This window comes from Salmo trutta, chromosome 17 (assembly GCF_901001165.1).
Source record: "Salmo trutta chromosome 17, fSalTru1.1, whole genome shotgun sequence".
Lineage (NCBI taxonomy): Eukaryota > Metazoa > Chordata > Actinopteri > Salmoniformes > Salmonidae > Salmo > Salmo trutta.
This window is the reverse complement of record NC_042973.1, coordinates 43658799-43686307: the sequence shown is the minus strand read 5'-3', so window position 1 is coordinate 43686307 and position 27509 is coordinate 43658799. Positions and strand designations below refer to the sequence as shown.

Genomic DNA, 27509 nt, shown 5'->3' with positions numbered 1-27509 from the left:
TTAGATTATATTATCTTGTGTTTTATACTGAACAAAAAATATAAACGCAACATGTAAAGTGTTGGTCCCATGTTTCATGAGCTGAAATGAAAGAGCCCAGAAATGTTCCATACACAAAAAAAAGATTATTTCACTCAAATGTTGTGCATACATTTGTTTACATCCCTGTTAGTGAGCATTTCTCATTTGCCGAGATAATCCATCCACCTGACAGGTGTGGCATTTCAAGAAGCTGATTAAACAGCATAATCATTACACAGGTGCGCCTTGTGTCTGGGACAATAAAAAGTGCAGTTTTGTCCCACAACACAATGCCACAGATGTCTTATGTTTTGAGGGAGTGTACAATTGGCATGCTGACTGCAAGAATGTCCACCAGAGATGTTGCCAGAGAATTGAATGTTAATTTCTCTACCATAGGCCACCTCCAACGTCCTTTTAGAGAATTTGGCAGTACGTCCAACTGGTCTCACAACCGCAGACCACGTGTAACCATGCCAGTCCAGGACCTCCACATCCAGCTTCTTCACCTGCAGGAGTCTGAGACCAGCCCCCTGGACAGCTGATGAAACTGAAGAGTATCTCAGTCTGTAATAAAGCCATTTTGTGGGGGAAAACTAATTCTGATTGGCTGGGCCTGGCTCCCCAGTGGGTGGGCCTATGCCCCCCCAGGCCAACCCATGGCTGCACCCCTGCACAGTCATGTGAAATCGATAGATTAGGGCCTAACATATTTCAATTGAATGATTTCCTTATATGAACTTTAACTCAAATTGTTGCATTTATATTTTTGTTCAGTATAGATAGCCTACTACATAAAGCTGTGCAGTAGCCAATGCGCATGTTTGGGGAATTTTTCACAATTCAATTAATGCAGTCATTAGTTTTGTTTAGGGTTCCTTATCCATATTCAGTTATAACATTGCATTACCCTCAATTTGGCCTTCTCTGCCAACAAGACAAGTAAAAGAAATTGACACATTATTACTATTATTTTTTTTACATATATAAAGCAACTAAAGTTAACAATCATTAACCTATTATTGCAAATGCAATGATACTGTAGATCCTCTGAGCCTCTTAACACATCCAGCGTTACATGTAAATAGACTCCGCTTGAATTCCCTGGGCGTTGAAGGCTTCAGCGAACTGACAACACCACCCAAACGACAGATGGTGCAGTGCTAATGGGTTGGAGTGTTATAAAGTGCAATGATGTGAGAGCACTTTGATACAGATTATCGTATTTTGAGCATGTATTTTATACACCCAAAATCGGTAATATATCTGACAGGTATAAAAAAATTAATGCTACTCTATAATACAAAAGGAAACAATGTCTTCTGGGAAAGAAATAAAACAAAAATGAACAGAACAAAATTAAGAACAACTATTCTCTCACAAAGAACCATGGCAACATTTGTATTTCCATAGTCAGGGTGAAAGTATGTGGGGGGACTTTTTCTATTGAACACGGATCAGAGCAACATATACAAAGACGATAGACAACACTCAAAACGCTACCATACTTTATAGGAATTAATGATTGTTTCATGTATTTTTTTAACAGCTACAAACATTATTTTACATAGACTAAATAAAATATTTATATACATAATAATTGTAAGACAAACCAAGAGTGACACAGACAAATGTTGTAAAGTGAGTGAGACGTGTAAGAAAGAAAACAATGACAAAACAAGGCAAGGGGACCAAGATGAATGATAGACGTGTTGCAGTTAATTCAATGTGCATTACACCTAAAAAAAAAAACGAAACTTTCTCTTATCCTGTTGTCTTCGTCTGGAACCCTGGTTCACTATTGCTGTCTCAATGCATTACATATGTAGTTCATTACACATTTAACTCCACAAATGCTGCTAATACAAAATATATATATTCTCTATATATACAGAACAGTGCATATTTGATCAGCTGTGTGTGTGTGTACACATTCACATGTACTGTATGAGTGTGTGCAGCTGCCTGGGTGTCTCTGAATCTGTTGACACTGTGTTGATGAGGTGCAATGATGAGAGTGCAATGATGACTGCTTTTGCCAGTTTGTAACTTACTTCAAACCATAGATGGAAGGAGGGAATATAGTTCATCACAGATCAGCATGAGAAAGGAATTTCCCCAGAGAGATCATCAGTTCAGTTCGGAGAGGACAATATTTCTTTATCCCCCCTTTTCATCTAACTTAGAGCCACTACGTCCTGAAACATTTGCTGCTAATGTTTAGTGGAAAGATTTGGGAACGATTTGGGTAAGAGAAAGAAGAGCATCAGACTGACAACTTTTCTTTTTTTCCTTTTTTTTTTTTTTTTTTTTTTACACAGAAAAATCTTCTAATACATAGGGATCCAAAAATAAAATCAGTCATTTGTTTTTTCCCCCATATAAAAATGGTCAATATGTTTTGTTCTTAGATTTCCTTACATAATACACTATTGGGAACTCAGCTCGGAGGTCAAAGATTAAGGATAGGAACATCAAAGAGGTCACAAAGGCCTTCGGTTTCGTCAAGGTTATAGATATAGTCGTGGTCACCCGGCGGGGGAGACAGACGGAGGAGTGGAGAGAACACTGGGAAAGAAAGAGCCGGGTACAGAGATCAGGGGGGAGTGTATTTCTTAACTTGTGATATGTCAAGTATATCTCTACTGATCCACAAATCCAAATAAGCAGACCTGTAGGCATGTCGACTTACCTTCAGAAGACATCAACTCCTCCAACAGGTCTGCACTCATGATCTCTACTCCGAGAGACAGTGTGAGAGGGAGAGAGATGGGGAATGAGGATGAGGGGTTAGAATTAAAAAGGTGCAAAACATTTATTCTGGAAGCTATAATCTCAAGTAATTGCCTATACATTGATAACATTTGCCATAGCAAAATAACTCCAATAGATTTCATAATTTGTGGAGGTGATCTATACCTTTACTTGGGTCAAACATATCAGAAAGTTCTTTGGGGAAATCCAGCACTACAAACAGAAGACAGAAAACATAGTCACTCACTGAATAACGCCAAAAAAGGATTGATGAAGAGTGCACACAATCCCTAAATAAACCTAGACTGATGTATATTTTGTAGTTCTGTGGTGTTCCCCTTGTATGATTTTGTAGCAGGATAGAGAAGCATTATGCTCTTAGGGAAACAGCAGGTGACAATTACGTTCTGAGGGGTCAGTCTTGATTGGTCCAAAGATTGCTGAAGATGAGGAAGAGAAGCCATCCAATGAGGCAGAGGACTGGAGAGGCTGGGTGTCCAACAGGGTTGTCGGTTGGGCAGTTGTGTTTGTAGAGGGTGTGGAAACAGTCAGTGTGCTGGCGTTTTTGCTAGACACTGTAAAAGTAGGACAATGATATGAGAATGACATTTTGCTGCCCTTCCAATGCTCAGATAAAGACAAGCATACAGTAAGAAGTCTACCCTTTTTCAGACCAAGTCGTACCTGCGGTGGTGACTGCCAGGTTGGTAGTAGCTGTGGAAGCAGGTGAGAGTGTGGCTGAACTGGGGTTGGAGGAGGGGGTCAGAGGCTGGTTGGGCTGGGAGGGGGCAGCAGGTGCTGGTTTTGGGTTAGCAGCAGCAGGCACTGGCAGGCTCTGGAGCATGTCCTCTGGTGGGGGGACAGGCAGTACCACGGGAGACGAGCTGGACGGGTCCTTGTTTACTAGAAGAACCTCAATGGGTCCTGCTGAGCTCTTGATACGGATCTGATACTTCTTCTGTCCATTCAGTACCTGCCAACAGTCACTCAGAGTCAGACACATGGTAGAGGCACAGGGAAGTCCAACTCAGATTCTGTAGAGCTGCTGCGTGTAGGCCTTTGTTTCACCCCAGTACTGACACTTGATTCATATAATCGTTGTCCAGACTGTGTTTAGTTGATTGCTTTTAAACAGTCTATTAGTACTAGGCTGGAACAGAAGCCTGCACTACCAGTAGCTCGCCAAAATCCAAGTTGGAGATCCATGGTCGGAGGACAGTGAGACAAAAGGGGAGAGTCATTTTTATATCCCTTTCATAAACGGACCAAAATCCCATGAATTGATCATGCCTGCTTCTTTTCACCTGCTTTTGGTATATCTGAAAAGAGTAGGCGGTAAAAAAAAAAATATATGCCAAAAGAAAAGCCACCTAAATAGTGCCTAAAATGAAACCCGCAAAATTCTGGTAGATTTTGGCATTGGTGGTTAAGATTACAATTTCACCCGCCACGTTGGTGGGTGTTCAGGGCAGGAACTTAACACCCGCCAAATACAGGTAGATTGTGATTGGTGGGTAAGAATGTCTATTTCACCAGCCATGTTGGCTGGTGGTCAGAGAAATGTTTTTCCCCATCCAAAGCACAAATGTAGAAGTAGATCGAATTGACAAGAAAGGCTACTGAAGTGTGACTTTGTCCTTAGGTTCTTGGCCAGTTACATAGTTTTGTTCACACGCTAGGTTGTTTTTCCAATGTTTGAGTTTGCTGCAAAGGTCTGCTGCTAGGGAAGAGACCTCGCAGTCAGATTTTCTTCCGTCACAGACAAGTGCCCAGTTACGACAGTAACAGCCCGTCCCTTAAAGGAGAAGCAGAACATTTGTGTCTCACATAATGACTCAAATATTAAGGGAACATTCTGCTTGATTAAGCATGAAATCACTCCAAAAACCTTATGAATTTTTAGTAATTTCTTATCATTAACCCTATCAGTCCCGAGACTAGGCTTGGGTGGGTATTTGGAAAAAGCCATGGTATGGTTTTTCAATACCAATACTTTCAAAACAATTTCTTTTAAGTTAAAAAAATAAATAAAATATGTAGTTATATGCAGTTTTCTTTCAGAAAAGCATGCATCAAAACTTTGTTCATTTGCAGAATTTCTCTCGTTCACTTTCACTTGTAAATGTCCACACTCACCGGAAATGACATTCGGTAGCTACTAGCAATGCTTGTATAACTTTGAGCTGACTTTGCCTCTCTTTGCAATTAGTTTGTTCGTTTTCGCTCGTTAGCAAACAGTGTCTGTGGTTTTGCTATTAGTTTGTACTAATTTAATTAACATTCTGGTAATAGAGGCCCAATGGGCTTTCTTATATTTTTTAGCACCCCCTTGTGTGCTATGTCAGTAATACAGGAAATCCTGGTATGAGATAAGGATGGTATGACTATGAAAATCTGGAATCCTTCCGGAAAAAAATAAGGTCCGCCAAAGCAAAATCCTGATAAAAATTTATTTATGTGAATTCTGTAAGTACAGAAATGTGCTCACTGGGAAATTAATATCCAACTAGTTAGTGACAACTGTGTCGAGTTGAATTTGTGACAGCAACTATATGAGCTTATTACAGTGTTATAGACACTATGTCCTGGGATTTCCTACTTCTATGTCGAAGGAACCCCTTACCCTCTAACGACTCTGGGACTGGGTCTCGACCCCGCCCTGTGCAACTGGGTCCTGGACTTCCTGACGGGCCGCCCCCAGGTGGTGAGGGTAGGTAACAACATCTCCACCCCGCTGATCCTCAACACTGGGGCCCCACAAGGGTGCGTTCTCAAGCCCTCTCCTGTACTCCCTGTTCACCCATGACTGCGTGGCCATGCACGCCTCCAACTCAATCATCAAGTTTGCAGACAACACTACAGTGGTTGGCTTGATTACCAACAACGATGAGATGGCCTACAGGGAGGAGGTGAGGGCGCTCAGAGTGTGGTGTCAGGAAAATAACCTCACACTCAATGTCAACTAAACAAAGGAGATGATCGTGGACTTCAGGAAACAGCAGAGGGAGCAGCCCCCCATCCACATCGACGGGACAGTAGCGGAGAGGGTGGAAAGTTAAGTTCCTCGGCGTACACATCACGGACAAACTGAAATGGTCCACCCACACAGACAGCGTGGTGAAGAAGGCGCAGCAGCGCCTCTTCAACCTCAAGAGGCTGAAGAAATTCGGCTTGTCACCAAAAACACTCAAACTTTTACAGATGCACAATCGAGAGCATCCTGTCGGGCTGTATCACCGCCTGGTACGGCAACTGCTCTGCCCATAACCGTAAGGCTCTCCAGAGGGTAGTGAGGTCTACACAACGCATCACCGGGTGCAAACTACCTGCCCTCCAGGAACACCTACACCACCCGATGTCACAAGGCCAAAAGGATCATCAAGGACAACAACCACCCGAGCCACTGCCTGTTCACCCCGCTATCATCCAGAAGGCGAGGTCAGTAGAGGTGCATCAAAGCGGGGACAGAGAGACTGAAAAACAGCTTCTATCTCAAGGCCATCAGACTGTTAAACAGCCATCACTAACATTGAGTGGCTGCTGCCAACATACTGACTCAACTCTAGCCACTTTAATAATGGAAAAATGTATGTAATAAATGTATATCACTAGCCACTTTAAACAATGCCACTTTATATAATGTTTACAAACCCTACATTACTCATCTCATATGTATATACTGTACTCTATACCCTCTACTGCATCTTGCCTATGCCGTTCGGCCATCACTCATTCATATATATTTATGTACATATTCTTATTAATTCCATTACACTTGTGTGTATATAAGGTAGTTGTTGTGAAATTGTTAGGTTAGATATTACTGCATGGTCGGAACTAGAAGCACAAGGATTTCGCTACACTCGCATTAACATCTGCTAACCATGTGTATGTGACAAATAAAATTTGATTTGACTTGTGTGGTTTGTGAGCGTTATAGAGCAAAACATGTGCGTTATCGTGAGATTCTCAGCTTTTCATAGATAGTTTGTTGCTCAAACCATTTGGACTCTACAGACGTTTATGTATAAAAGACCTGGCCCCTTCAGGATCCGCCCTTGTCTCACAAACACCGCTCTAGCTCAGCCCCCGTTAAATGAAACAGACCAATGGTTGATATCTAGAGATGTAAAAGAAATAGACCAATCCAAATGGTACAACCAAACTCAAAAACACAACTTCTACGGGGTTAGAAGTCCAAAAGCGCCGGCATTACAGTGGGACCTATTGGGTTAAAGCACACAGCATTCGGGAAAGTATTCAGACCCCTTGACTTTTCCACATTTTGATACGTTACAGCCTTATTCTAAAATGGATTACATTTCTTTTTTTCCCTGATCAATCTACACACAATACCCCATTAAGACAATGCAAAAACAGGTTTAGAAATGTTTGCTAATTTAGTAGAAATAAAAAACTGAAGTATCACATTAGCATAAGTATTCAGACCTTTGACTCAGTACTTTGTTGAAGCACCTTTAGCAGTGATTACAGCCTCGAGTCTTCTTGGGTATGACGCTACAAGCTTGGCACACCTGTATTTGGGATGTTTCTCCCATTCTTCTCTGCAGATCCCCTCAAGCTCTGTCAGGTTGGATGGGGAGTGTCGCTGCACAGCTATTTTCAGGTCTCTCCAGAGATGTTCGATAGGGTTCAAGTCCAGCTCTGGCTGGGCCACTCAAGGACATTCAGAGACTTGTCCCGAAGCCACTCTTGCTTTGTCTTGCGTGCTTAGGGTCATCGTCCTGTTGGAAGGTGAACCTTCGCCCTAGTCTGAGGTCCTGAGTGCTCTTGTGCAGGTTTTCATCAAGGATCTCAGTGTACTTAGCTCCGTTTATCTTTCCCACGATCCGGACTAGTCTCCCAATCCCTGACGCTGAAAAACATTCCCACAACATGATGCTGCCACCAACATGCTTCACCGTAGGGATGATGCCAGGTTTCCTGGTTTTTACGAATTATCTTTGAAAAGACAGGGTCCTGAAAAGGGGGCATTTTGTTTGTGTACAATTAATGAACATATACACACAATACCAGTCAAAGGTTTGGACACACCTACTCATTCAAGGGTTTTTCTTGATTTCTTTACTATTTTCAACATTATTAGAATAATAGTGAAGACATCAAAACTATGAAATAACACATGGAATCATGTACAGGTCGTGGCCAAAAGTTTTGAGAATGACACAAATATTAATTTTCAAAGTCTGCTGCCTCAGTTATGATGGCAATTTGCATATACTCCAGAATGTTAGGAAGAGTGATCAGATGAATTGCAATTAATTGCAAAGTCCCTCTTTGCAATGCAGATTAACTGAATCCCCCAAAAAATATTTCCACTGCATTTCAGCCCTGCCACAAAAGGACCAGCTGACATCATGTCAGTGATTCTCTCGTTAACACAGGTGTGAGTGTTGATGAGGACAAGGCTGGAGATCACTCTGGCATGCTGATTGAGTTCGAATAACAGACTGGAAGCTTCAAAAGGAGGGTGGTGCTTGGAATCATTGTTCTACCTCTGTCAAACATGGTTACCTGCAAGGAAACACATGCCGTCATCATTGCTTTGCACAAAAAGGGATTCACAGGCAAGGATATTGCTGCCAGTAAGATTGCACCTAAATCAACCATTTATCGGATCATCAAGCACTTCAAGGAGAGCGGTTCAATTGTTGTGAAGAATGCTTCAGGGTGCCCAAGAAAGTCCAGCAAGCGCCAGGACCGTCTCCTAAAATTGATTCAGGTGCGGGATCGGGGCACCACCAGTACAGAGCTTGCTCAGGAATGGCAGCAGGCAGGTGTGAGTGCATCTGCACGCACAGTGAGGCAAAGACTTTTGGAGGATGGCCTGGTGTCAAGAAGGGCAGCAAAGAAGCCACTTCTCTCCAGGAAAAACATCAGGGACAGACTGATATTCTGCAAAGGGTACAGGGATTGGACTGCTGAGGACTAGGGTAAAGTCATTTTCTCTGATGAATCCCCTTTGCGATAGTTTGGGGCATCCAGAAAAAAGCTAGTCCGGAGAAGACAAGGTGAGCGCTACCATCAGTCCCGTGTCATGCCAACAGTAAAGCATCCTGAGACCATTCATGTGTGGGGTTGCCTCTCAGCCAAGGAAGTGGGCTCACTCACAATTTTGCCTAAGAACACAGCCATGAATAAAGAATGGTGCCAACACATCCTCCGAGAGCAACTTCTCCCAACCATCCAGGAACAGTTTGGTGACGAACAATGCCTTTTCCAGCATGATGGAGCACCTTGCCATAAGGCAAAAGTGATAACTAAGTGGCTCGGGGAACAAAACATCGATATTTTGGGTCCATGGCCTGGAAACTCCCCAGACCTTAATCCCATTGAGAACTTGTGGTCAATTCTCAAGAAGCTGGTGGACAAACAAAACCCCACAAATTCTGACAAACTCCAAGCATTGATTATGCAAGAATGGGCTGCCATCAGTCAGGATGTGGCCCAAAAGTTAATTGACAGCATGCCAGGGCGGATTTCAGAGGTCTTGAAAAAGAAGGGTCAACACTGCAAATATTGACTCTTTGCATCAACTTCATGTAATTAACAATAAAAGCCTTTGACACTTATGAAATGCTTGTAATTATACTTCAGTATTCCATAGTAACATCTGATAAACATCTCAAGACACTGAAGCAGCAAACTTTGTGGAAATTAATATTTGTGTCATTCTCAAAACTTTTGGCCACGACTGGTAAACAAAAATGTATTAAAACAAATATATTTGAGACCATAATAATATTTGAATAACAAATAATATTTTAGATTCTTCAAAGTAGCCACCTTTTGCCTTGATGACAGCTTTGTACACTCTTGGAATTCTCTCAACCAGCTTCACTTGGAATGCTTTTCCAACAGTCTTGAAGGAGTTCCCACATATGCTGAGCACTTTTTGGCTGCTTTTCCTTCACGCTGAGGTCAAACTCATCCCAAACCATCTCAATTTGGTTGAGGTCGGGTGATTGTGGAGGCCAGTTCATCTGATGCAGCACTCCATCAGTCTCTTCTTGGTTAAATAGCCCTTACACAGCCTGGAGGTGTGTTGGGTCATTGTCCTGTTAAAAAACAAATGATAGTCCCACTAAGCCCAAACCAGATGGGATTGTGTATCGCTGCAGAATTACACAGCAAAGACACAGCGGTTGGAATAAAACATTTTTAAAAATTGGACTCATCAGACCAAAAGACAGATTTCCACCGGTCTTATGTCCATTGCTCGTGTTTCTTGGCCCAAGCGAGTCTCTTCTTATTATTGGTGTCTAGTAGTGGTTTCTTTGCAGAAATTCAACCATGAAGGCCTGATTCACGCAATCTCCTCTGAACAGTTGATGTTGAGATGTCTGTTACTTGAACTCTGTGAAGCATTTATTTGGGCTGCAATCTGAGGCTGGTAACTCTAAATAAACTGATCCTCAGCAGCAGAGGTAACTCTGGGTCTTCCTTTCCTGTGGTGGTCCTCAGAGCCAGTTTCATCATAGTGTTTGATGGTTTTTGCGACTGCACTTGAAGAAACATTCAAAGTTCTTATAATTTTCCACATTGACTGACCTTCATGTCTTAAAGCAATGATGGACTGTCGTTTCTCTTTGCTTATTTGACCTGTTCTTGCCATAATATGGACTTGGTCTTATACCAAACAGGGCTATATTCTGTATACCACCCCTACCTTGTCAAAACACAACTAATTGGCTAAATGCATTAAGAAGGAAATAAATTCCACAAATTAACTTAAGGCACACCTGTTAATTGAAATGCATTCCAGGTGACTACCTCATGAAGCTAGTAGAAAGAATGTCATGAGTGTGCAAAGCTGTCAAGGCAACTTTGAAGAATCTCAAATATTAAGTAGTTTGATTTGTTTAACAGTGGCTACTTTTGATTCCATACGTGTGATTTCATAGTTTGTCTTCACTATTGATTGATTGAGCAGGTGTACAAACTTTTCACTGGTACTGTACATACACACACAAAAAAAGTATGTGGGCACCCCTTCAAATGAGTGGATTCAGCCATTTCAGTTGTATAAAACAGTTGTATAAAAAAAATTGACACACAGCAATGAAATCTCCAGTAGAATGGCCTTACTGAAGAACTAAGTGACTTTAAACATGGCATCATAGGATGCCACCTTTCCAACAAGTCGGTTCGTCAAATTTCTTCCCTGCTGGAGCTGCACCGGTTAACTGTAAGTGCTGTTATTGTGAAGTGGAAATGTCTAAGATCGACAACAACTCACCCGCGAAGTCGTAGGCCACACAAGCTCACAGAATGGGAGCGCTGAAGTGCGTAGCCCATAAAAATTGTTTGTCTTCGTTTGCAACACTCACTACCAAGTTCCAAACTGCCTTTGGAAGCAACGTCAGCACAAGAACTGTTTGTCGGGAGCTTCATGAAATGGTTTTCCATGGCCGAGCAGCCGCACGCAAGCCTACGATCATGCGCAACGGCGAGCGTCGGATGGATATGTGTAAAGCTCGCCACCATTGGACTCTGGGGCAGTGGAAACGCATTCTCAGGAATTAAGAAATCACACTTCACCATCTGGCAGTCTGACGGACGAATCTGGGTTTGGCGAATGCCAAGAGAACGCTACCTGCACGAATGCATAGTGCCAACTGTAAAGTTTGGTAGAAGAGGAATAATGGTCTGGGGCAGTTTTTTATGGTTCGGGCTAGGCCCCTTAGTTCCAGTTAAGGGAAATCTTAACGCTACAGCATACAATGACTTTCTAGACGATTCTGTGCTTCCAACTTTGTGGCAACAGTTGGGGGAAGGTCCTTTCCTTTTTCAGCATGACAATGCCCCTGCGGGCAAAGCGAGGTCCATACAGAAATGGTTTGTTGAGATCGGTGTGGAAGAACTTGGCTGGCCTGCACAGAGCCCTGACCTCAACCCCATCGAAAACCTTTGTGATGAATTGGAATGCCGACTGCGAGCCAGGCCTAATCACTCGACCTCACTATTGCTCTTGTGGCTGAATGGAAGAAAGTCCCTGCAGCAATGTTCCAACATCTAGTGGAAAGCCTTCCCTGAAGATTGGAGGCTGTTATAGCAGCAACCGGGGGGGACCAACTACATATTAATGCCCACGATTTTGGAATGAGATTGATGAACAGGTGTCCACATACCTTTGGTCATGTAGTGTACTTTCATTGTGCTCCTAGATGTATTTGTATGCTTCCACATTTATATTTAGTAGCTATATCTATACACAGTGTACAAAACATTAGGAACACTTTCCTAATATTGAGTTGCACCCCCTTTTGCCCTCAGAACAGCCTCAATTCGTCGGGGCACGGACTACAAGGTGTCGAAAGCATTCGACAGTGATCCTGGCCCATGTTGATGCCAATGCTTCCCACAGTTGTGTCAAGTTGGCTGGATGTCCTTTGGGTGGTGGACAATTCAGGTAAAATATATATTTTTTAACACTTTCTCTCCTCTCCTTCACGCCTGACTGCATGTGCTACCTTAGAAATAAAATGAATAGAATGGGCGTCCTCATTCAAATCAACGATGGCATAATGGTTGGTCTGGCGGCCATTGCAATTGTACCAATAGCAACATTTTCTTTCGTAGGATAGCCGGAGGGAAAGTCATTAATAGTCATGAGTTACATTGGGTGATTGGTTGAGCCTTCTTGGGTGTGTGCGTCACACAGAGCTGCTGCAAAGCCATCTCTAGCTTGCTCGCCAGCATGAACAGTAAGTACCAAATGACTTGTGAAACCTAGCTTCAGCTTAATTATTTGAGAAATAAATGAAAGCCTCAACAGCTAGCTACCAATCTAAGTCCGATCATTCATAAGTCCACTAATTGTTATTTTTACATTTCCACAATCTGTCTTTTGCTTGATAAAAAATATATAGGTAATCCACAATTAGTTGGCTAGTAGTGGCTACTGCCTGGCCAGTGAGTTTGCTAGATTTCAGTTATTTATATATCCTCCTAAACGCGGTGGCCAGTAGTAGGGCTTTTTTATTTATTTTTTATTTCTCCTTTATTTAACCAGGTAGGCAAGTTGAGAACAAGTTCTCATTTACAATTGCGACCTGGCCAAGATAAAGCAAAGCAGTTCGACAACATACAACAACACAGAGTTACACATGGAGTAAACAACATACAGTCAATAATACAGTAGAAAAAAAAAAATAAGACTATATACAATGTGAGCAAATGATGTGAGATAAGGGAGGTAAAAGCAAAAAAATGCCATAGTGGCAAAGTAAATAAAGTATAGCAAGAAAAACACTGGAATGGTAGATTTGTAGTTTGAAGAAAGTTCAAAGTTCAAATAGGTTGGGCAATATATCAAATTAATTTGATTAATTAGAGTGTACGTTTTAGCGCGTTATTCCAAATGCCTGTACTGCAAGTACATTTTTTATTTCTTGTTTTTATGTGCGTTTATGTCCGTTCTCATGTCTTTTTGGGCTGTCCCCTTTTGCTCCTTCTGTGCTGTATGCACCTTCTCATTTGCACACAAACAATGCCCCTGCCACTCACAACAACAAAGATGAGAGAACTTCTCTGACAAGCGGTTTCAACTCGCTATTTGCATTTGAGGTTTGGTCGGTCATATGGACACCGAAACACACAGACATTCTTTTTGTGTAATAGGGGAGAAGTTAACCTTTCTAAAGATAACATTTTTATGTCTCAACTCCTCAAGTTGCACACAGAGCAGACACTACTAAAATGGGCATATCAATGAATCTTGAATCTGGTAAAAAACATATATACTCAGTTTGTTGCATTGCGGTACCACTAGCAGCATTTTAGACAGACTTATACTAGTGGTGTAGTCTGTTTTGTAAACGCGTTTATGAGACCTGTGTTACATTTCTATAATGCCTGCTACAAGAATAAAATCAAAATCGATTTGTCACGTGCGCCGAATACAACATGTGTAGACCTTACCGTGAAATGCTTACTTATAAAGAAGTTAGTCATTATTAGTGAATGTGCATTATGCATGGTTTGGGTTACATTTATAACAAAAAGGGCATTTTCATAGACTTAAAAGACTTATCAGTTATAATTGCAAAAAATAAATAAATGCTAAGTTTAACACAGGTTAAAGTATTTTAATAGAATTATTAGTGGGTTTTATGGTTGTGGAAGGCTTTATATTAAACCACGGTATCATTCCACTAGCCCTAAATTCATTTGATTATTGTTGTTTGAAATGCAGTGTAGTTGGCCTTTAATTGTACAACAAAGGTTATTTAGAGAAAACATTTTAGAATTTTTTGGGGATATATATTGTGAATCGCCCATAACTTTGAAAAACAATCTCGATTTTTAAGTCGTATCACAGAGCCCTAGTCAGTGGATAAACTAACTACACTGAACAAAAATATTAACACAACATGGAACAATTTCAAAAGATTTGACTGAGTTACAGTTCAAATAAGGAAATCAGTCAATTTAAATAAATTAGGCCCTAATCTATGGATTTCACACGACTGAGAATAGAGATGCATCTATTGGTCACAGATACCTTTAAAAAAAAAAAAAAAAGTAGGGGTGTGGAACAGAAAACCTGTCAGTATCTGGTGTGACCACCATTTGCCTCATGCAGCACGACACATCTCCTTCGCATAGAGTTGATCAGGCGGTGATTGTGGCCAGTGGAATGTTGTCCCACTCTTCTTCAATAGCTGGGCGAAGTTGCTGGATATTTGTATATATTATGGATCCCCAGTCCAGGTGTACGTGTGTGTATACTGTGTATGTTATGTGTGTTTGAATAAGTGTGTGTGTGTGAGAGAGAGACTTCACAGTCCTCGCTGTTCCATAAGGTGTATTTTTTAAATATGATTTTAACTGCTTGCATGAGTTACTTGATGTGGACTAGAGTTCCATTTACTGTGCACCTCCCATAGTCTGTTCTGGACTGGGGACTATGAAGAGACCTCTTGTTGCATGTCTTGTGGGGTATGTATGGGTGTCTGAGCTGTGTGCTAGTAGTTCAAACAGACAGCTTGTGCATTCAACATGTCAATACCTCTCATAAATAAAAGTAGTGATGACATCAATCTCTCCTCCACTTTGAGCCATGAGAGATTGACATGAATATTATTAATGTTATCTCTACATGTACATTTAAGGGCCAGTTCTGGGCCAGTTGTAATTTTCCCAAGTTCCTCTTTGCGGGACGTGACCACATGACTAGGCAGTAGTCAGGTGCAAAACTAGGGCCTGTGGGATCTGCCTTGTTGATATTGTTGTCAAAAAGGCAGAGTAGCGCTTTATTATAGACAGACCTCACCCCATCTTAGCTACTGTTGCATCAATAGGTTTTGATCATAACAGTTTACAATCCAGGGTTACTCCAAGCAATTTAGTTACCTCAACTTGCTCAATTTCCACGTCATTCATTACAAGATTTAGTTGAGGTTTAAGGTTTAGTGAATCATTTGTCCCAAATGCAATGCTTTTAGTTTTTGAAATATTTAGGACTAACTTATTTCTTGCCACACATTCTGAAACTGACTGCAGCTCTTTAAGTGTTGCAGTGCTTTCACTTGTTGTAGTAGTTGACGTGTATAGTGGAGTCATCTGCATACATAGACACACAGGCTTTACTCAGAGCCAGTGTCAGGTCATTAGTAAAGATTGAAAAAAGTAAGGTGCCAAGACAGATGCCCAGGGGAATGCCTGATTCTTCCTGAATTATGTTTGAGAAGCTACCATTAAAAAAAAAAACTCTGTGTTCTGTTAGACAGGTAAAGTTCGATCCACGACACATTTTTCAGCAGCATACTGTGATCGACAATGTCAAAAGCCGCACTGAAGTCTAACAAAACAGCTCTCACAATCAATTTCTCTCAGCCAATTAGTAATTTGTGTAAGTGCCGTGCATGTTGAATGCCCTTCCCTATATATTTACTGTAAAATAGCATTGTATCTTGTCAAACACAAAAAGTTTACTAAGGGGCTGACTGGGCAGCTATATGAGCCAGAAAAAGGGTGCTTTACTATTCTTGGGTAGCGGAATTACTTTTGATTCCATCCAGGCCGGAGGGCACACACTTTGTAAACTTAGATTGAAGAAATGGCAAACAGGAGTGGCAATATCGTCCACTATCATCCTCAGTAATTTTCCATCTAAATTGTCAGACCCAGCTGGCCTGTAACTGTTAATCGACTGATTATGTCACCTCTTCCACACTCACTTTACGGAATTCAAAATGACAATGCTTGTCTTTCATATTTTGGCCAGTTATACTTGGATGTGTTTGCTAATCTTGCCAATAAATAAAAATGTATTAAAGTAGTTCGCAATATCAGTGGGTTTTGTGATGAATGAGCCATCTGATTCAAAGAATGATGGAACTGAGCTTGCCCTTCTGCCAAATTTTAATTTAAGGTGCTCCAAAGCTTTTTAATCATTCTTCATATACATTTGAAGTTGGAAGTTTACATACACTTAGGTTGGAGTCATTAAAACTCATTTTTCAACCCCTCCACAAATTTCTTGTTAACCAACTATAGTTTGGCAAGTCGGTTAGGACATCTACTTTGTGCATGACACAAGTAATTTTTCCAACAATTGTTTACAGACAGATTATTTCACTGTATCACAATTCCAGTGGATCAGATACACTAAGTTGAATGTACCTTTAAACAGTTTGGAAAATTCCAGAAAATTATGTCATGGCTTTAGAAGCTTCTGATAGGCTAATTGACATCATTTGAGTAAATTGGAGGTGTACCTGTGGATGCATTTCAAGGCCTACCTTCAAACTCAGTGCCTCTTTGCTTGACATCATGGGAAAATCAAAAGAAATCAGCCAAGACCTCAGAAAAAAATTGTAGACCTCCACAAGTCTGGTTCATCTTTGGGAGCAATTTCCAAATGCCTGAAGGTACCACGTTCATCTGTACAAACAATAGTACGCAAGTATAAACACCATGGGACCACGCAGCCGTCATACCGCTCAGGAAGGAGACACGTTCTGTGTCCTAGAGATGAACGTACTTTGGTGCGAAATGTGCAAATCAATCCCAGAACAGAGGCAAGGGACCTTGTGAAGATGCTGGAGGAAACAGGTACAAAAATATCTATATCCACAGTAAAACGAGTCCTATATCAACATAACCTGAAAGGCCTCTCAGCAAGGAAGAAGCCACAGTTCCAAATCCGCCATAAAAAAAGCAAGTCTACGGTTTGCAACTGCACATGGGGACAAACTCGTACTTTTTGGAGAAATGTCCTCTGTTCTGATGAAACAAAAATAGAACTGTTTGGCCATAATGACCATAGTTATGTTTGGAGGAAAAAGGGGGAGGCTTGCAAGCCAAAGAACACCATCCCAACCGTGAAGCATGGGGGTGGCAGCATCATGTTGTGGGGGTGCTTTGCTGCAGGAGGGACTGGTGCACTTCACAAAATAGATGGCATCATGAGGATGGACAATTATGTGGATATATTGAAGCAACATCGAGACATCAGTCAGGAAGTTAAAGCGTGGTCGCAAATGGGTCTTCCAAATAGACAATGACCCCAAGCATATTCCAAAATTGTGGCAAAATGGCTTAAGGACAACAAAGTCAAGGTATTGGAGTGACCATCACAAAGCCCTGACCTCAATCCTTTATAGAGAATTTGTGGGCAGAACTGAAAAAGCGTGTGCGAGCAAGGAGGCCTACAAACCTGACTCAGTTACACCAGCTCTGTCAGGAGGAATGGGCCAAAATACACCCAACTTATTTTGGGAAACGATCTGAAACGTTTGACCCAAGTTAACTTCTCTAGGGTAGGGGCTAGTATTTTGACGTCCGGATGAAAGGCGTGCCCGTAATAAACTGCCTGCTACTCAGGCTCAGAAGGTATGATATGCATATTATTAGTAGATTCGGATAGAAAACACTCTGAAGTTTCTAAAACTGTTTGAATGATGTCTGTGAGTATAACAGAACTGATATGGCAGGCAAAAACCTGAGAAAAATCCAACCAGGAAGTGTGGAAATCTGAGGTTTGTAGTTTTTCAAGTGATTGCCTATACAGTATACAGTGACTTAGGGTTCATTTTGCACTTCCTAAGGCTTCCACTAGATGTCAACAGTCTTTAGAACGTTGTTTCATGCTTCTACTGTGAATAGGGAGAGAATAAGAGCTCCTGGAAGTAGATGAGTGAGAAAATGACGAGCTCAGTGGCGCACGGTTGCATCAAGGAGAAGTGTATCTATAATTCTTTGAATAACAGTTTAATATTTTATCAGCATTTATGATGAGTATTTCTGTAAATCGATGTGCTCATTCACCAGAAGTTTTGGGAGGCAAAACGTTTCTGAACATTACACGCCAATGTAAAATGGGTTTTTTGGATACAAATACGAACTTTATCGAGCAAAACATACATGTATTGTGTAACATGAAGTCCTATGAGTGCCATCTGATGAAAATCAAAGGTTAGTGATTCATTTTAGCTGTATTTCTGGTTTTTGTGACACCTCTCCGTGCTTGGAAAATGGCTGTGTGGTTTTTCTTGTCTAGGTGCTGTCCTAACATAATCTAATGCTATGCTTTCGCCGTAAAGCCTTTTTTGAAATCGGACAATGTGGTTGGATTAACGAGAAGTTCATCTTTAAAATAGTGTAAAATAGTTGTATGTTTGAGAAATTTGAATGATGAGATTTTTGTTGTTTTGAATTTGGCGCCCTGCTATTTCACTGGCTGTTGGCAGTGTGTCCCGCTGGTGGGACGCTAGCGTCCTCATACCCCAGACAGGTTAAACAATTTAAAGGCAATGCTACCAAATACTAATTGAGTGTATGTAAACTTCTGACCCACTGGGAATGTGATGAAAGAACTAAAAGCTGAAATAAATCACTCTCTCTACTATTATTCTGACATTTCACATTCTTAAAGTAAAGTGGTGATCCTAACTGATCTAAGACAGGGACTTTTTACTGGGATTAAAGGTCAGGATTTGTGAACAACTGAGTTTAAAATGTATATTTGGCTAAGGTGTATGTAAACTTCCAACTTCAACTGTATCTTTCATCTTTGTTTTATAGTATAGTTTCTTCTTTTTGCTCTGTTTAGTCACAATATTTCTCAATTTGCAAAAGATTTGCCAATCGGTTATGCAGCCATACTTATTTACCACTCCTTCTGCCTCATCCCTCTTAACCATAACATTTTTCAATTCCTCATCAACTCATGAGGATTTAACCGTTTTTACAGCCATTGTCTAAATGGGTGCATGTTAATTAGCAAATGGAGTAAGAAATGTCATAAATGTGTCAAGTGTAGAAAATATTCTTAACATCATCATAGGAATCACTACAAAACCGGTTGTAGGACCTCATACACAATATTGGGCCCAGCCCTTGGTACTTTGGTTTTCCTAGATATGGCTACCATATTGTGATCACTACATCCGATGGATTTTGCTTTAAAGCAGATTTCTGCAACATTAGTAAAGATGTGATCAATACATGTGGATGATTTCATTGCTGTTTCTAAAGAGCCTGGTAGGTTGACTGATAACCTGAACCAGATTGCAGGCACTGGTTAGTTTGAAGCTTTTTCTTTTGAAGAAAGCCAGTCAATAATTAGATCACACAGAAAATATACTTCTCTGTTGTCACTGCATCACATACACTATGAAGCATTTCACACGTTATCCAGATACTGACTGTTAGCACTTGGTGGCCTATAGCAGCTAGTCACAAGAATGGGCGTTAGGTGAGGCAGGTGAACCTGTAGCCATATTATTTCAACAGTATTTAACATGAGATCCTCTCTAAGCTTTACTGGAATGTATCTCTAAACAATGCAGAAATGTTGCTGTCTATTTCTGTAGATGTTATAACCATGTATTGCTACCACTATAATCAAAAGGTATAATCCAAGTGAGTTTCAGAGATAGTCTGTATATGAATGTCATCTGTTACTAGCAAGCCTTGAGCCTTTTACTTTTGGTCCAACAGCTTCAAAAACTATATTTTTTGTTATTGAAAATATATTTCACAGCGTAAACTGAAATTGAGCGAACAGTGCAGAATTTTTACAACCAGGAAATGACAGAGCAAATTGGCAGGTAGGTAATACCGCAAAACCCAATCATACCACTATTAGCGGCAGATATATTATGGACATTTTCTGAAATTACAACGCAAAAAAAATCCTATGTGTAGCACCTTTAAGAGTATAGGTAATATACCACATCTGTCTGAAATGGGTATTATAGTGCAAACACTTACAGACTCCGGTATGGGCACCTCCAACTGTGTTCCTGTGGGAGCGCGGATTGCTAGGAGGGTGTCACCTGTGGAGACCAAACAGAGATGTGGTGAGTGGGAAGAAAATAAACAAAGGAGGAAGCAGAATAAAAAAGGGGGAAAAACTGACAGAAACACAAGTAGGAGAGAAATGTACCTTTGAATGCACTGCAGAGGTCTTCGTGTTTTACATAAGCCATAGTGTGTTTGTGTTAAGGGAAAGAGTTGGTGTATTTAATGTAAGAAACCTAGCAAACTCCACGCTGATTTACCACATTCTTACAAATAGTCTCCACAAGTACTTATTTAGTGGTGTCTTCGCTAATGACATCAGTTATCACTGTTCTATTGCATGTATTAGAGATACCAAACAGAAAAAAAGCTTTGATCCTCGTATAATTTATTAATTATGAAGCGAAATAAACAAAATAATAATAATAATATCCCAGCCTAAGCTTTTCTTCATAAGATGCATGCCGGACCCTGAATTATCTCTAGAACTTCATCTATTTTATATATCTCTGGCAGACACACCCTTTTAATGCCTTGGAGTTAAATAGAGAGAAAATCCTTGGTTCTCTATAGTACTTTCAGATCTCATTATGATGAGAAATCAGGCCTGGGCCAAGGCTAGAAAAAAAACTCACTCAGTAGCTGATTGGCAGCATTTCCGGCAATTGAGAAATAGATGCACTTCCTCAATGAATAAAAGTTAAATTAAGCGACTTCTAACTTCTCTCAGAATCTGCTGGTGATCCAACAATTTTGGAAAACAGTTCATGCACTCAAGCGTGGAAATTCTTCTCCTTCCCTGCCTAAGCAAGTTGTGTCAGACTGCCATCATTACTTTTAAAATCAGCATTTTATCTCGACAGGCTTTTAATTTGAAAGAAATGGTGGTTAAATTGACCCGTCAGTCAGTAAACTGTGCTTCCCTCTCCCAGTCTCCAGTTGGCTCTTTGGAAGATCAATCAACTTCTTGTGAATCTTTTTTTTTTTTTTAAATAACCTACTTGGGATGTGCTAGATGTCTTGCTTAAGATTGATGCAACAAAAAAAAATCCACTGGTTTGCTGATTTGCTTGAGCCTTTCTTGCTGAGCTTTCTTCTCCCGATTGCAGAATCAGTAGCTAGGTTTCCATCTACTTGCATAAAAAGGTTGGATGGAAACCTGGTTAGTGACATTTTTAATCTGACCATTATCTCGGTGCTATCCCCAGGGTTTGGAAGGCAGCCCATGTGCTCCCTCTCCACAAAGGTGGTTACCTCTCCAACCTACAGTGCATTCGTAAAGTATTCAGACCCCTTGACTTTTTCCAGTTAGGTTACAGCCATATTCTAAAATTGATGAAAAAAAAAGTTTTAATCCTCAATCTAAGCACAATACGTCTTTTTGAAATTAGTTGACCTCTGCATGTGTGGTTCCCACCTTGAAGCATGGAGGAGGTGTGATGGTGTGGGGGTGCTTTGCTGGTGACACTGGTCAGTGATTTATTTAGTATTCAAGGCACACTTAACGAGCAAGGCTACCACAGCATTCTGCAGCGATTGGCCATCCCATCTGGTTTGCGCTTAGTGGGACTATCATTTGTTTTTCAACAGGACAATGACCCAACACACCTCCAGGCTGTGTAAGGGCTATTTGACCAAGAAGAGAGTGATGGAGTGCTGCATCAGATGTTAACTTTTAACAAGGCACACCAGTTAATTGAAATGCATTCCAGGTTGACTACCTCATGAAGCTGGTTGTGAGAATGCCAAGCGTGTGCAAAGCTGTCATCAAGGCAAAGAGTGGCTACTTTGAAGAACCTAAAATATATTTTCATATAACACTTTTTGGGTTACTACATGATTCCATGTGTTATTTCATAGTTCAGATGTCTTCACTATTATTCTACAATGAAGAAAATTGTCAAAATAAAGAAAAACCCTTCAATGAATAGGTGTCCAAACTTTTGACTGGTACTGTATGTCACATGAACTTCTGACAACTGTGTTTCCGCTAATTTCATTATGGAACAAACATTTGAGACTCATTGCTTTTTTTTTTTACATTATTATTTTTATGTAGCCTAGAGCCTCCTGGTTGTATGAATTTGGGCTCTATCTTCCCACAACTGTTCCAGAATCTGTTTGGAATAGGCTATTTCGTTCTGAACAAGCTGACCAATAGAATAGGTCAACTTTTCTACTATGGGGGGATAATAGATTAACAGAGGCTAGTGATTTTGCAGGTCGTTACTGGTTCGTTCTTGTTGGCTGAGAAAAAGTAAAATGTGGACAGTCATTCTAACATCTTCAAAGTGAAAATCAGAATTCGGTAACAAGGACCGTACATTGTTGCATCCTGGACTTGCATGTTCTGTTAATATGAATTACCATCATGTAAATGTGATTTCTGTCATTCTGAGCACCGTGGGTGGACGCCCTAATCAGGTTATGCAGCCAATGTCTGGTAAATTCAAATGTTGCCGGTCAAATGTCCAGCGCCACATTTTCCTAATGGAAACCCTGCTTCCGCCGTACCTTACTTCATTGTTAACTTATAGACGTACGAGATACAAGACCCGATCTCAGGGTTGGCCAACTCTGGAGATCCGTTTGAGCTCCACTTAGTTAGGTAAATCTGCTTTTAGTTCATTTGCACCTTACTTGTGGAATAGGCTCTCTAAAATTGGATGAATTGGTGCCTCTAGGACAATTCAAAAGGCTGATTGAGGCCCTTTTTACTGAAGAATGTGTTTGTTTTCCATAATTGTGTTTTGCTTTTACTGTATTGATGCGAATACTGATACTTTTTTTGTGTGTATTGATGTGTATGCAGGGCTCATCTGAGAAAGAGAATCTCAGCATGACTCCCTGTTGAAATAAAGGTTAGATAAAAAAAACGATGAATTAAGAGCTAAGCATTGAGCAAAAAACTGATCACTACCACATAAAGCAGTGGTCACCAACCTTTTGAGCCAAGATCACTTTGAGTCAAAATTCAAGCCGATATCAAGCACCAATTCATATTGTTACTCCAAATGACCAGACAAAGTTAAATAATCCTTGATACTAAAAAAAAAAAGATACGTGGGCCCCCTTGAGTGGCGCAGAGGTCTAAGACACTGCATCGCAGTGCTAGCTGTGTCACTACAGTTCCTGGTTCGATTCCAGGCTGTGTCGCAGCTGGCCACGACCGGGAGACCCATGAGGCGGCGCACAATTGGCCCAGCGTCGTCCGGGTTAGGGGAGGGTTTGGCCGGGGGGGCTTAACTTGTCTCATCGCGCTATAGCGACTCCTTCTGGCGCGCCTGCAGGCTGACTTCAGGTCATCAGTTGAACAGTGTTTCCTCCGACACATTGGTGCGGCTGGTTTCCGGGTTAAGTAAGTGGGTGTTAAGAAGCGCGGTTTGGCGGGTTATGTTTCGGAGGACTCATGACTCGACATTCGCCTCTCCTGAGCCCATTGGGGAGTTGGAGCAATGAGACAAGATCGTAATATCACGAAATTGGGGAAAATATCAAAATAAATGTCCAGTTGTTTTTAATATATATGATATCTTCAAGGGGAGAGGGTGCCACCCAAGATTTACTAACAGAGCTCGTAATGCCATGTTCTTTATATATATATATATAAAAACGATTCAAAAAGACAACCCACTAATAACAACAACACAAGCTTATCGGAACACTTTGCTATACTCATTCATTGCCGCTGCAGTGCTGGATGTAGCGTGTGGAAGTAGGAAGAATGTGCATTTCATGGCTTATAAGAAGGTGTTGAGAAAGTGTTGACATTTCTGAATAACAATTTAAACATGACTTTACACATAAAAACAGCAGCTCTTTGCTGTATTCTTTGAGTCTCTCTCTAGTCATGGTTTTAAGAGTTGAAATCTCACAGTATCAACATTTGCTGTCCTTTCGAGACTTCTTTTTACAGTCTATGGCTGGAGGAAACTGTGCAGACATGGTGATCTGAGCTATCTGATTGGCCAGCGGTAGGCCTACAGGTACACTTCACTTGCTCTCTTGCCAGAGTTCTACCTTCAGATACATGAAATAGTTTAAAATGGGAACACTTTGCCTTGCCAGTACTAGGGCTGCTGAATCAAGCGCTACCCACCAACGCGCAAAAAAACTAAAAACAATAGGAACACAAGGCTTTATGGGTTTTTACAGAAATGTTTGTTGATCGACAAGGAATGCCTTGGAGATAGACTGGTTGGTGACCACTGATCTAAAGCATTTTAAGGTGCAGTGTACCTTAACCCATTTACTAAGCTTTGTGACAACTAGACAGAAGGATTGTAGTAAAGGATATGGGCTATTCTGTGAGTCGTCTGTAACGTTCTTGATGCTCTGCTGGACCCAGACCCTCTGCTGATCCAACTCGTGTTCCCTCTTGTCCAGATCATCCAGCTCTGCCTTCAGCTCAATGAGCTTATCGGCTATCTCCCGCGTGTTACATCCAGGACCAACACCCCTGGGGACAGGAAACACAGGTATCACAAAGAGATAACACACACACACACACACGACAACAGTCAAGGGCTAGGCATTGGTAGGAACGCAGACAACTCATTATATGAGGTTACTTACATAACAGACAGCTTAAACACACTGATATCTTCATGGGGAGAGGGTGCCACCCAAGATTTACTAACAGAGCTCGTAATGCCATGTTCTTCTGCATGTCCTTGACTTACTTCCACTGAATACTGTTCTTGGACTTCTTCTCGATCAATCCGATGCCTTCGAGCACATTGGTAATGTCGTAGATGCGGCGCTTCTGTCTTACAGCTAAGGTGTCTGCTGCCTGTGGGAGAGAAAGAGCGGTCAATGTTATTCATACATCAGTGTATAGAGCAATTCGGGGATGCATTGACCAATTCCACAGTGAGAATCAAATGGCTTTATACATAGTTATAGAATCTACTATCAAGGGAGCTTCACTATTCTTGAGCTGCAAAGTCACAAAAAAAATAAAAAATGCATGAAATGAAATGTATGCATTCACTACTGTAAGTCGCTCTGGATAAGAGCATCTGCTAAATGACTAAAATGTAAAATGTAAAATAGTGGAGTGTCCTTTCATGCTTGTGTTCAACAAGCACTTACAGAAATAAACATATGGCTAGTGCTGATAACTATGATGGTTCATACTCATTGCTGCTAGGGATGACATCTATTCCGTTGTGGTCTGTCACACCCAGCCTAAACTAAACAACACATCCAGGGACCTACCCTAGATAAAGAGCACGGTGTTGTCAGCATAATTGAACCTATATTAATGGTGACTTGTGGTTTGATTTCTCTTCAACATAAAAGTCTGTGTGTGTGTGTGCGTGTGCCTGAGTCTGAAACCGGGTCGTGGTTTCAAAACCCAAGTAACAGGTTGCTGGCTGACCAAATCCAGTTCATAACAACGTGCAGCCTTGCTTACTTAATTGAGTCTGCAGGGGGCAGAATAGAACAAGTAAGCTGGCTCGCCAACTTTTACATGTGTGTTGTGAACAACATTAGCGTGAGCAACAATAGTGGAATGGTAGTTCGCCTTCAAAATAAAAGTCCCCAATTGAAACGGATAAAAATGGTGGATTCATGCCAAAATTGGACTCGATAATGCAAAAATAATTGGTTGGAACGCTATATAAAAATGGAACAATAGACAATTTGTCAAATTTATGTTGAAATCACACTGGCTGAATTAGACTTCAGAATTGCATTGAGGGGGGTGGCAGGTAGCCTATTGGTTGGAGCGTTGGGCCAGTAACAGAAAGGTTGCTGGATCGAATCCCCGAGCTGACAAGGTAAAATTCTGTTCTTCTGCCCCTGAAAAAGGCAGTTAACCCACTGTTCCCCGGTAGGCTGTCATTGTAAATAAGAATGTATTCTTAACTGACTTGCCGAGTTAAATAAAGGTTCAATTTAAAAAGATGAAAAAATATTGCAATGTACAGCCATACCCATGGATCTTGGGTCCTTGACACCCACAGATTCCAATTCTAAAGAGTGTCACACAAATATTAGTGTCGTAGCTCTTATTGCGGGACTTTAACTGTAGGAAATCACCTTACTATTTAGACTATTATGCGTATTGGACCTTCATATTGCAATGTATAGCCTATGGATCTTGGGTCCATGAAATGGGGGATCAGCCTACCTTATGGTTCATCGACCCAAGATCCATAGGTAAGGCTATACATTGCAATATGAATGATCAAAACACAAAGGTTGACTGGTGAGCTTAATGTTGCTTATTTTGCAGTGGTTTCAGAGTCCTGTACCATTTAATGGACCCAAGATCAATATGTAAGGCTGTACATTGCAATATGAACGTCCAATACACACAATAGACTGAATTGTGAGGTGATTTCTCACAGTTAAAGTCCCGCAATAAGAGCTACGACGTGGATGTCACTGAGTAGGCTGACACCAAATTTCATTAATCTAAAGAGCCATAGGTAAGGCTGTACATTGCAATATAAGTATGTCCCAATGCAATTCTGAAGTCTAATACATCCAGTGTGATAAATACTTTTTTATTTTATTTTACTTATTGTCTTTAGTTGAATTTATATCACAGTATAGCATTCCAACTTTGTTTAGCATTATCTAGTTCAATTGTGGCATGACTCCACTGTTTGTATCCGTTTGCATCAGTTTCGATTGGGACTTTTATTTTAAAGGCGAACTGCATTATTGTTGCTCACGCTAATGTTGTTCACAACACACACGTCCAACTTTTAGTAAGTTCAGGGGAAGGGCTAGGTAGCTAAAACAAGCTTTGAACTACTCAATGACCTCGTTAGACATAAATAGAATAAACACTTGACACAACGTATCACTGATGAGCTGGCAACTAGCAATGCTAGCCACACAAGGTAAATTGACATCCGCGTGTCAACAACAAAGAGTGAAGCATGCTTACTGCTTTCAGATCTAGAACTCCATCCTTGGCCTCTTGTAGCAAAGTTACAAATTTTGTTGTAAGCAATCCTAGACTCTTCTCGTGTCGACTTGGAGTTTGAGGTTGAAGCGAATCTCCCATAGCTCCAAGTTCGGTTCTTCCCGACTCCAGTTCCATCTGATTACGAAGTCTTGTTCAGATCCGTAGCTAGCTGCCTCCCGGTTTAGTCCCGAACTCACTTGCTAGCCAATGCCAACGTTAGCTAGCTTCAGCAGGTAGCCTCTATCACACGCCGTGCTTTGTTTGACTATATAAAGTGCTTTGCACTGTAATGGTAGGAGAATCCAATATGGTCCAGACTCTTGACCTATTAATCCAGAACAGGCCTACAAAATATTTAAATGAGCATTAAGTCAGAAGCCGTTGCACACGCGAGGTATGCTGGGATGGTTTGGTTTAATTGGTTAGTGAAACTGAAGCTAAGGGGCCGTCTGCAAAATATGAGCTACTTTGAAAAACTACACTGTAAAACGTTATCGATGTACTTGACAAGAAAGTCAACTGTTTCTATTAA

General features: G+C 41.0%; 1 protein-coding gene across 1 annotated transcript; it reads right to left on the bottom strand.

Annotated features, from left to right (window-relative positions):
- Nucleotides 1–993: 993 nt before the first annotated feature.
- On the bottom strand, nt 994–27382 carry LOC115152244 (transcription factor E2F4). The gene is made up of 10 exons (XM_029696908.1): nt 26957–27382; nt 24732–24841; nt 24347–24508; nt 20195–20238; nt 20020–20084; nt 3460–3748; nt 3180–3350; nt 2941–2988; nt 2714–2758; nt 994–2589 (listed from the first exon to the last, which is right to left on the bottom strand). Exons 1-10 carry the CDS (start codon nt 27110–27112, stop codon nt 2474–2476), a joined length of 1206 nt encoding a protein of 401 aa, XP_029552768.1. The 5' UTR covers nt 27113–27382; the 3' UTR covers nt 994–2473.
- Between the last annotated feature and the right edge of the window lie 127 nt (nt 27383–27509).